The following is an 11,806-nucleotide window of genomic DNA, read 5'->3' as shown; positions in this document are numbered from 1 at the left end:
AGAAGTCCATTTCCTCTCTGAATCATAGAAGACAAATAAGCTTTTAACAGGCACTTATGGTTTGGAGACTCATTCTTCATTCAGTTCATTCTAGCCAAGGTCCCTGGGTCACATGACATCTTAGTCATCTTTTTTGTTTGTTGAAGATTTTTTGGCCACACCAGGCAGTACTCAGGGATTACTCCTGGCTCTACACTCAGAAATCACTCCTGGCAGACTCAGGGGCCTATATGGAATGCTGGGATTGAACCTGGGTTGACCACGTGCAATGCAAACGCCTTCCCAGTTGTGCTATTGCTCTAGTACCATGTCATGATTAATTATATTGCCAGCTAAACAGTGTTTTGAGCAAAATGGGAATCCTGAGTTCTGGAAGTGCTTCTCCTATAGGGAAGCAGGCCTAGGGGTTTGGTGACATCACTAGCCTAGTACTGACCATGAAAAACCTTGCTCAGGGATTATTTCGGGATTATTTGGGGGACACATATAGCTCTGGGGATCGACTCTAACCAGGAGCTGGCTACATGCAAGGCAATAGTTTTTCTTGTTTGTTTTTGTTTTTTGGGCCACACCCGGTGACACCCAGGAGTTACTCCTGGTGATGCTCAGGGATTTCTCCTGGCTATGGCTCAGAAATCGCTCCTGGCTTGGGGGGTGGGGAACTATATGAGACGCCAGGAAATAGAACCGCAGTCAGTCCTAGGCTAGCGCTTGCAAGACAGACTCCTTATATCTAGCGCCACCACTCTGGCCCCCAGAAGAATTTTTTTTTTTTTTTTTTTTTTTTTTTTTTAGTTTTTGGGTCACACCCGGCGGTGCTCAGGGGTAACTCCTGGCTCTAGGCTCAGAAATCGCCCCTGGCAGGCACGGGGGACCATATGGGACACCGGGATTCGAACCAACCACCTTTGGTCCTGGATCGGCTGCTTGCAAGGCAAATGCCGCTGTGCTATCTCTCCGGGCCCCAGAAGAAATTTTTTTTAAATGGCGTCTTTGCAGAGTAAAGTGTAGGCACTAAGTTTTCTGGGTGTCTAAAAGTTTCCCAGCGCCTCTCCAGTTTATCCTGCTCTTCCACTAACTTTCTTGGCACCCATTAGATACTACACACTGTTTTGGAACCTTGAGAAAAAGTTGTAAATGAAAAAGACAAAGTCTTTTGCTCTGATGGAATTTAGATTTTGAGGGCAGGAGACCTGCAACAGGCAAGATGAATCAGTCTGTGCACGGAGGGAGTGCACAGAGCACACACAGCTGGTTGTGTTGGGTGGCAGCCTGTTTAAACAGGAACTCAGCACAGGAAATGTGGGCAAAGCAGAAGATAATACTCATCCTAGGGTGTATAGAATTTTTACTCATTATTATTTTTATTATCATAATTAACCGTTTATGATCACTTTTATGTGTCATAATAGTCATGTGTTATTATTAGCACTGGCACTTGAAGAGCTTTTGGCCCAGGGGACCACACAGAGCTGGGGATTGAGTCTGAATTGGCCTCAGGTAAAGCAGGCTCCTGAATTCCTCTACTATTTCTGTGTAGCTCTGAAATTTTTTTATCTTATTTTATTTTTTTAAAAACATTTATTTATTTATTATTGGTTTTTGGGCCACACCCAGCAGCTGTCAGGGGTTACTCCTGACTCTGTGCTCTGAAATCACCCCTGGCAGACTGGGCGACCATATGGGATGCTGGGAATAAACCAGGTCCCTCCCGGGTTGACCTCATGCAAGGCAAAACTTTATTTATTTTAATGGCCAGGAGCTTATGTTCCCTAACATTCTCTTTTCAAGATTAGCAAAAGCTTTTTTTTTTTTTTTTTGGGGGGGGGGGTCCACACCTGGCTGCGCTCAGGGGTTACTCCTGGCTCTATACTCAGAAGTCACTCCTGGCAGGCTCAGGGGATCTTATGGGATGCCGGGATTTGAACCACCGACCTTCTATGCAAGGTAAACGCCTTACCTCCATGCTATCTCTCCGACTCCCTGCCATGTTTAGCCGCCCTTCCCCAGACTCTGACCACCCCGGTTTACCTAGGTTTGTCCTTGGAAGTGTCCTGTGGTGAGCTCACCCTGTGATCTTTCAGGATTGACTTCTCTGAGGCCTACCCTGTGCATTGAGATGGCAATGTTTCCTTCTGTTTACTGACCACACTAGGTGAAAAGACCCTTTTCTCCTCTTGTTCCAACCCTCAGGAACTGGATTGTTTTCCTCACATCCCCTCTTCATTGGTTGAGTTTCTCTTTCTTCCCGGAATGGTTCTTTCTCTCCTCAGCCCTCTCACAGATGTCGCTTTTTGGAGAAGGACCTAGCAATTCTCTCACTCATTCTCTCACCCATCTCTCCTCCCCTTGCTCTTCCATTATTTCAGTCCAGGGCGCTTATCTGACTTCTCTTTAGCTCCTTCATACCTGTGACTAAGCTCAAGGTAAAAACAATCTATTTCTTTTTTAATCTTAGGCAGTATCTGGTGCCTCAGAAGAAGCGTAAGTTATTTGTTTACCTGCTTGACATGGGCATACCCCATGGCATACCCAGGTTCCCCCCATTCTCCAGGGAACATCAGGTAATATCTGGGGTGTATGTTTTGTTTTGTTTTTTTCCCCACAGGACATGAGATATGCTATGGCATTGGATGGAGAGAGGCCTGGGCTGCTGCTTATTGAGGCACAGCAAGCCCACAGCAAGGAATTCTCTGTGCCAACATAACATGTCAGTGGTTCCGAGGTGGTGAAACTTTGCCATAAACCAATTAGTGCTCCTACAGAGAAATCAGAAGAGATCAGTGTGCCAGCCAAGCAGAAAACCTCACTAGGGAATTTGTGCTGGTGTGTGTGTGTGTGTGTGTGTGTGTGTGTGTGTGTGTGTGTGTGTGTGTGTGTGTCTTTTTTTAGGAGTTGGGGGTGACTCCAGCAGAGTTCTTTCCCAACACCACGGAGGTGCCGCACTGGGAGCCCAGATGGTATTTTTACCCCTTGTTCTTCTCTCAGTGACGACTGACCTCCCAGGAATCCTTGAAGTGTTCGGAATGTGACTCTGTTAAGGATGTCAACGCGCAGGGCTTTTTAAGTCGAGCAAAATGTCAAAAGGGAATTGTGCTCCTGAGGGACAGGGCAGGGGAAGTTGTTTTTTCCAAGTACCCTCTCCTGGCTTTTTCAATGATGGGGAAACTTTTCAGAGCTGGCTCCAGGAAGAAAGGATTCAAGGGAATTTGAGGTTCTGTCTTCTCCCCTTTCCCCAAAGTTGCAGAAACTTTGACAAAGGGTTCTGTTCAAATTGTGCTTCTCTGAGCACCTCATTTGCAGGGAAATTCAAGGAAATTCTATCACATCAGAACAGAGGTTATCAGCCCGAGTCACATCTTCAGTTCCTGCTGATCCCACCCGACCGGTTCTTGTGAGCCACATGGAAATGAGGTGACACAGCCCCCCAAATGAAAAGTACAGGTGGTGTGCAGGAGGGTGACAAGGCAAGAGGTTGAACTGCTATTTTAAAAAGTGTGTCCTTGGGGTAGAATTACCTGACAGCCTGCCTGCCGGGTAGTGATTTGTGTGTGCGTAAAAGAACAACCTTTAGCCTATCTGGCTAACGTAGAAATGCCAAGCAGAAGATTCCCGAAGCCCCACCCCCTTTTTTCATCCCACTCCAATTCTTGTGGCCATGAAAGCCAGCAAGGATTTCTCTGAATTATTTTATCTTTATTCCAGTAAATTAGCTTTTTTTTTTTTTTTTTGGTGGTTTTTGGGTCACACCTGACAGTGCTCAGGGGTTATTCCTGGCTCCACGCTCAGGAATTGCTCCTGGCAGGCATGGGGGACCATATGGGATGCCTGGATTCGAACCAATGACCTCCTGCATAAAAGGCAAACGCCATGGGGCCGGGCGGTGGCGCAAGAGGTAAGGTGCCTGCCTTGCCTGCGCTAGCCTTGGACGGACCACAGTTCGATCCCCCGGCGTCCCATATGGTCCCCCAAGCCAGGAGCAACTTCTGAGCGCATAGCCAGGAGTAACCCCTGAGCATCAACGGGTGTGGCCCAAAAAACAAAACAAAACAAAAAAAAAAAAAAAAAAAAAAAAAAAGGCAAACGCCTTACCTCCATGCTATCTCTCCGGCCCCAGTAAATTAGTTTTTTGACATTTTTTTTTTTACATATTTGACAAAATGCCACTCACGTCTCTGAAGTGATTTGCTCAGATCAATTTTAATGAAAACCTTTATGACTAAAAAAAGCAGTTGGAACGCTGTGAACCACAGAATGTTAAATTTTGACAGTAATTTGGGTCATGGAATAATGCTCGGAGTGGAATCATTTGCTGCACGAGATGGGTATCCCCAGAGTGATGACTGTGCTGCCAATGAACAGTAAAAAGCCCAGTGCTCCTGGGTGCTGTGTACTTAGGCTTCAATAGCACTAAAAATTATTCCAAATGAGATCACTTGCCTTAATCTCAGGTTTCTTTATTTGTGAATTTCTTTTTTCATCAAGCATGCCTTTATTCCAACAAACACTATTTTTTTTTTTTTTTTGATCACATCCAGTGGCTCTCGGGGGTTACTCCTGGCTCAGCGCTCAGAAGTCACTCCTGGCAGGCTCAGGGAAGCATATAGGATGCCGGGGATTAAACCATGGTCTGTCCTAGGTAGGCCACGTGCAAGGCAAAAACACCTTACTGTTGAGCTATTGCTCTGGCCCCCCAACAAACACTATTTTAAAATTATTATTTATAGCTTCTATTCAGTTATTCCTTTTTTAAATTCAAACATTTACAAACTCCCCTACTGTGGGCCAAGCATTGCATTAGCTTCCAATAATACAATGACAAATGATCTTTGCCCTTAGAGAGCTTTGGAACTAGTGTCATGTATGTTCTCTCATTCATTTACTGAAGTAATTACTGTGCCTATGGTGCTGGGGATTGAACCAGGGTTGGTGGTGTGCAGAGCAATTCCTTACCCACTGTCCTCTCTCTTCAGTCCCATAAAAGAGGCTGCCTTTCTAGCCAAAGGCTGCCCTTTCACCAGGAGAGACTAGCTGTGGAAAGAGCAAAGGGGCTTCATCTTGGGTAAGTTGGTGATTTCTCTGGACACCTAAGAGGTCAAGAAAACCATTGTTTGGGGTAAGACATTTTGGAGTCTGGCTTTTTTTTTTTTTTTTACTGCTCATTTATTTGGCAGAATCATATGCAGAACCTGAAGCAGTGTAAGACAGGTTTGTAATGACTGTATCTGTTGTTCTCTTGCTATACATAAAACTCACCACTATTTCACAATCGGCCCCACTCTCATCTCAAAAAAGATACATCTATTTCTTCAAAGAGATGCCTCTATTCCTTCCAAACATATTGCCCTCCCTAAATCTGTCCAATATATAAAGTTGAAAGGTGTCACTTAGGTGAGCACAAATTATGTTTCTCAGTAAAGCTTCTTAGTAATAAATACATGTACACGATCCAATCCTGTTTTCTTTCAGCTTTTTCCTTAAAAGAACAATGATATATATATATTTATATATATATTTATATATTTTGTTTTGTTTTGTTTTTTGGACGCCACACCTCCATGCTATCTCTCCGGCCCCAAAAGAACAATGATTTGAAAACCATAGCCTTTAAACTCTACAGGGTACTAAAAAAAAAAGAAAACCACAACAACCCTCAAAGAATCCTCCTGGGATTCTCAATAACTTCAATAACCACGATGCCCTCCACGGCCTGGGGTTGGGGTTGGAGGGAGGGGAATTATCCTAGATCGTTGGAACGCTAATGACAAAAGCCCAGCGACTCCAACAACTCGGGGAGACTACAATTCCCAGAAGACAGCGCGCGCGCGGGGCGGGGCGGGCCTGCTCTGCGCGTGCTCGGTGCCTGCGGAGCGGGCGGGGGAGGGGAGTAGTGAATAGCGGTGGCGGCTAGGGAGGCGCCGAGCGAGCCCGCGAGAGGCCGAAGAGGCGGGGACCCCCGCGTGGGCGTGGCCAAAACCCGCGCATGCTCCATCTCTGTGCCTGCGGAGCGGGGGTGGGATGAGGGAAAAGTAGTGAGTAGCGGCGGTGCCCGTGAGCGAGCGAGGCAGCTCGAGGGGGCGGGGCCTCGCGAGGAGCGTGGGCGTGGCCAACGCCCGCGCATGCTCTGTCCCTGTGCCTGCGGAGCGGAGCGGGGGTGAGGTGGGGGGGAAAGTAGTGAGCAGCGGCGGCGCGGGGAGCGAGCCTGAAGGGGCGGAGCCTCGCCGGACTGCGGGCGTGGCCAACCCGAAGTGGGCGGAGCCACGGGCGCGCGGCCCCGGAACACGCCGAGCGGAGCGGAAGATGGCGGCGGCGGCGGCGGCGCCTGCAGCAGCCGGGATCCCCTCAGCGGCGCCGAGGCGCAGGAGCCGCGGGCTCTGATCGTCCGTGCTCGCTCTGGCTCCGGCGCGCGCGGTGGAGCGCGCGCGAGGCCCCGCGCGGCGGGTCGGGGCGGCGGCGGCGGCGGCTACTGCGCGCCGCCCTGAGGAGCGCCCCGAGGAGCTCGCGGGCGCCGGGCCTCGGCGTTGTCGGGCGGCGCGGGCGCCCCGGCTGCTGAGCGGGGCGGCGGCGGCGGCGGCGGCGATGTTCTCGGTGCTGTCGTACGGGCGGCTGGTGGCCCGCGCCGTGCTGGGCGGCCTGTCGCAGCCCGACGCCCGGGCCGGGGGCGGCGGCGGCGGCGGCGACTTCGGGCTGGTGACGGCGGGCTGCGGCTTCGGCAAGGACTTCCGCAAGGGCCTCCTCAAGAAGGGCGCCTGCTACGGCGACGACGCGTGCTTCGTGGCCCGCCACCGCTCGGCCGACGTGCTCGGTGAGTGGGAATCACTGTCCGGCCCGGCTGGGCCCGCTTCGGTTCGGCTCGGACCGGTTCAGTTCGGTTCGGACCGGTTCGGTTCGGAATGGTTCGGTTAGGTTCGGACCGGTTCGGTTCGGTTCCGACCCGAGTCCGCCGCCCCCCCTTCCCGGGGACTTCACCCCCCCCCCCCCCCCGGCCCGGGCTTCCCCGGTGTGTCTGGAGCGCGCGCGCTTGGCGCGTGTGTGTGTTTCGGGGGCAGCCAGCCCCGTAGTAGCCGGCGAAGCGCTTCTTACTCGGCGAACCCCGCCCGCCGACGCCCCCAAACGGCACCCCAGCCCGCGGGGAGGCGAAGCGAAGGGAAGCAGCGGATCGAGGCGCCTCGCGAGGCCCGGGCCACGTGCTCAAGGTCACCCAGCGCCCGGGAATGTGACCCGCCCGGCTGTCAAGTCCGTCCGTCCGTCTGCCCGTCCGTAGGGGTCAGCCCCGAGCCACGCTTCCAAGTCGAGTCACTCGGCTAATGCTAATGCCAATGCCGGCCGAGTTAAATGTCATAAGGTGTCACTGCGCCTAGCGGGCCGCTCACCTCTCTCCCGTGCCACCTGCAAGTCGCCCAGGGTGCCCGTCCGGGCCTCGGAGGAGGGGAGGCCTTGTCGCTTTCTTTGCTCAGCTCGGCTCCGCTCGGACACCCCGGGCTGGTTGCTCCATCTCCCCAGGCTGGGAGCTCTGAGCCAAGCTCCATCCATCCATCCATCCATCCATCCATCCATCCATCCCTCCCTCCCTCCCTCCCTCCCTCCCCTGGGACCCCGCGGGATAGGAAGAGGCTCGCCCTTCCTGGGGTTTCCCCGGGTGGAAGACTTCCCCCCTGACCCCCAGGTAGAGAGAGAGAGGGACGGCCGGTTGGTCGAGCCGGCTCCTACATGTCAGTCTTCTGAGAAGCGAAGCATTTTGGAGAAGCCTTTGCTCAGGCCACAGGTGCCCCCACCCCCATCCCCCAAGGCCTGTGCCAGCTGCGTTTTGGCGTCTGCGAAAAAGGGCTAGTTAAATGACCGGGCTGTCAGAAACTGGACCCAACTCATGGTTGTCCCTGGGGGAAATAAAATGTGCCTGCTGAGGGACTGTATATATTTGGTTTTGGGGGTCACACCCGGGGGCTCCTGGCTCTGCATTCTGCAGTCATTCATGGTGGACTTTGGCGGGGAGGCACGATTACTGAGGATCAAACCTCGACTGGCCTCAAAACCTCGGTCGGCCTTGTGGAAGGCAAGCGTCCTCCCCGCTTGCTTGTTCTCTCTCTCTCTCTCTCTCTCTCTCTCTCTCTCTCTCTCTCTCTCTCTCTCTCTCTCTCTCTCTCTCTCTCTCCCCCCCTCTCTCTTCTCCCTCTCTCCCTCCCTCTCCCTCCCCCCTCTTTCTCTCTCTCTCCCTCTCTCTCTTCCTCTTCTCTCACTCTCTTCTCTTGCTCTCTCTGTCTCTGTTTCTCTCTCTCCAGCCCCCTCAGCCACCTTTGAATAAAGCACTTTTCTTTGAAATTGAAGGACACGTTGTCATTGAACTTGGGTTCAAATGTCACGTCGGTTTCACTTCTCAAATGGGTTGAGTGTTTTAGTTACTTTAAATTCTTTTATGTAAAAAAAAAATTCTTTTATGTGCAGAGACAAAGTTTGGCATCGGAGCAAATACTCCTGTAAATTTTTTATGACAATAATTATTTTTTAATTTGACCTCAATAACTGTCTATTATCTTTGCTTCTACAGCACACAATTTGTGAACATGGAACTGTAAAGGTTGTTTTCTGTTTTAACTTACGAGTTACTTGGACTTAAAGTCATTTGCTGTTTTGTCAACACTGTTGACTCTTGATTTTGAGGGATATACATACCTCTCAAAAGGTCAGTTGTAGATTGGAATAATACAAATTCACCTTGATTCAGTATCTTTTGTTTAAAGTGCTGATTCAGTATCTTTTGTTTAAAGTACTGATGAGGTAGTAAGTAGGCAAGGTGCTTGCCTGTACGATAACAGATGAACCTACAATCCTGAATCCCACCAGGAGTGATTCTTGAACACAGAGCCAGGAGTAGGCCTGAGCACTGCTGGTTGTGGCCCTCCAAAACTTAACAACAAAGACCCAATAGAGTGATTTTTCTTTTTTGTCACACTTAGGAAGGAAGTGCTTCACTCAATGAGCTTGTGATCTCTGCTCCTTTTGCTATCATAGTGCAGAGGAATAGGGAGTATATATGAGCCACTGAAGATTTTCCCTTATACATTTTCTACATACTGACTTTTCTAAATATTTGTGATTGAATCGACAGTTTAGGAACTAATAATATGTCTTTTTTTATTTCTGATTTTTGGGTCACACTTGTCTGTGCTTAGGAATCACTCTTGGCAGGCTGGGGGACCATATGGGATGCTGGTGATCGAACCTGGGTTGGCCACATTCAAGACAAATGCCCTGCCTCTGTGCTATCACTCTGGCCCCCATTTAAATTTTCTTATGACTGCCTTATATTAAGGTTATTAATATTAGGATATTTCTAAGGAAAATAGGAAATTTTGAACAAAACTATTCTGAAAAAAAATATAATCCTCCTGGCAAAAACCCAGCCTAGTTTGATGCTCAGATTTGTCATTTGCCAACTCTGATCTCTGGTTTTGGGCAAGGTCCTCCTCATTTGTCATGTAGAAAATGAAAAGATTAGATTGCCTGAACCTCGAGAATTAAGCTAATCACATCATGTTTTTTTTTTTTTTTAATTTCAGAAAGATGTTCATTGTTATTTTAATGAACTAAAATAACAGGCATTACTTCTAGTCTTTATGTGGGCATGGAGATTTCTTCTGTTTTCTATCTGGCATTAAACCAGTTCTTAATTTTCCTAGGTTCTGGAGGTTTTTTTTTTTTTTTTTTTTGGTTTTTGGTTTTTGTTTTTGGGTCATACCCGGCAGTCAGGGGCTACTCCTGACTCTACGTGCAGAAATCGCCCCCGGCAGGTTCAGGGGACCTTATGGGATGCTGGGATTTGAACCACCGTCCTTCAGCATGCAAGGCAAACGCCTTAACCTCTGTGCTATCTCTCTGGCCCAGTATTCTGGAGTTTTTAACTCTCTCCTTTCCACAGTGTGAGACAAAATTTTGTGTAGGTTTTCAGGAACTTCATTGATACAGTCCATCCGTGTACCACACAGAGGACCAAACAAAGGTGCAAGATTAAGAACCAGCTAAAAAGTAATGCTTACTTGATTTTGGCGTAGCCTTTGATCACATTAGAGAGAGCCAGAGAGAGAGAGAGAGAAAAAAAAAAAAGGATTCTTTAGGACTCCTGTGATTTCTGCCATGCTTAACAATCATCCCATCTACAACAGGTTGACTATTTTTTGCTTTTGAATAGGTGTTGAGCCTCGCAAGTCTGCAGTACCTAACTGCCTTCCAACCTGGAAGTTGGGTTTATAAATGGAACTGCATTAAGGCCTGTGTTGAGTGGCCAGGATGATAGCTCAAATGGAAGAGCACATATCTAGTATGTGCAAGGCACTGAGTTTGATCTCTGGCACTTTGTGTGGCTTCCCAAGCACTGTAGGTAGCCCTGGGGACCTCCTACTACTACTAGGTGTGCTTCTTATAAAAAAAGTTTAAAAGACTGTCCTTAATAGTGTTATATTAACCCATTGCTTTGAAACTTCTTCTTTAGATAATCTATATATTTTCCTTGGGGTAACTGTTAATTGCTAAGGATCTGTAATTCAGTACGATCTTCCACAACTCCTTTACTGTTTGGAATGAAAGCTATTTATTTTTGCGTAAGAGAAAACTGCACACTGGGGACATAGCTATGCAGTAGAAACATTTTGCATGTGTGAGGCCCTACGCTTGTTCCCCAGCACTGCCGCCTCCCTTACCCCCCAAAGGAGAGAAAACTAATTTTTTTTTAATTTAAGAGTAATCTGTCATATTAGTCATGCAGTGACTAAAAATACTTGGTGTTAGACATTGTTTTTGTAGAGTCTCCCACTAAATGTCTTTTAGGAAAACACAAGTATGGTGGGTGTGGTGAGACATAGGAACCACTCCGAAGCCCAGGAAAATTGGCAAAGGTGCTTTCTCTTTATTAGGGCCAACAAGAGTAAACCAGAACCAGCAGGAGTCGTGTGTACTTTGCTTTTTCCTTCTTCCTGGTGGCTAATCACGAGTTCTCTTATTACTACTCTATATGGCATTGATGACTAGGGACACAAAAGCCTGAAAGGAGTCTAGTATGTACTTGCCAGGCCTTCTGTAGCCATAGCTACTTAACAGTAGAATAAAAGACTGTGAGAGTTTGAAGATTTTTGGTCTTAGCCATACTGGCCCGGCAGAGCTCAGGTGTTTTTCCTGGCTCTGTGCTCTGTGCTGCCTAGGGGCAATCATGGGGCTGCTAATGATCAAGCTTAGTTGGCCACTGAGAAGAAAGGTAAGCATCCTGTCCGCTATACTATGTCTCTGGCCTGAGAGTTGTAAGATTCAGAAACTTTGGGGTCCAGTTCTTTTCTTTTACTGAAGAGAATACATACCTGCGGACTGTCAAATGCTTCCCCTAAGGTTACTGTATTAAAGAGAGAACTAGGTCGAGTCTTTCTGGGATTCCGTTATACTAAAGTTGCAGTTTTTCTGACAAGATAGGTGAATTCAAAACCAGTCTATCTTCTGGTACTGTTTGTCCTATTGCTTTTTCCTGCTTAAGGGTGTGTATGAGGTTTATGTTTTTACGACTATTCACTTCTGTGACTCATAATTAAAATGTAACAAAAACATCTCTGTACATTAAACCACAACTTAGGGAAATAGCTTTTGAAAAATATCACCTTTAAAGCATAGTCTCCGATGAAAATTCTAACCTCAATAATGAGTTGTGAAGTAATATATATATATATATATATATATATATATATACACATATATATATATATATACACACACATATATATATATTTTTTGTTTTTTCAGGCCACAACCGTTTGATGCTCAGGGGTTA

The 11,806-nt window shown here is 48.0% G+C and overlaps 1 protein-coding gene across 1 annotated transcript in view; it reads left to right on the top strand.

Annotated features, from left to right (window-relative positions):
• The first annotated feature begins 6,579 nt into the window (after positions 1-6,579).
• PPTC7 (protein phosphatase targeting COQ7) overlaps positions 6,580-11,806 on the top strand; it is a 56,098-nt gene continuing 50,871 nt past the window's right edge. Inside the window, exon 1 of the mRNA XM_049789362.1 lies at positions 6,580-6,805. Within this exon, the coding sequence (XP_049645319.1) occupies positions 6,580-6,805 (226 nt within the window). The remainder of the gene's footprint in view (positions 6,806-11,806) is intronic.

The sequence above is a fragment of the Suncus etruscus genome, chromosome 15 (genome assembly GCF_024139225.1).
Source record: "Suncus etruscus isolate mSunEtr1 chromosome 15, mSunEtr1.pri.cur, whole genome shotgun sequence".
Classification (NCBI taxonomy): domain Eukaryota; kingdom Metazoa; phylum Chordata; class Mammalia; order Eulipotyphla; family Soricidae; genus Suncus; species Suncus etruscus.
The sequence above is the reverse complement of the archived record's forward strand: the minus strand, read 5'-3'. Positions and strand labels throughout refer to the sequence as shown.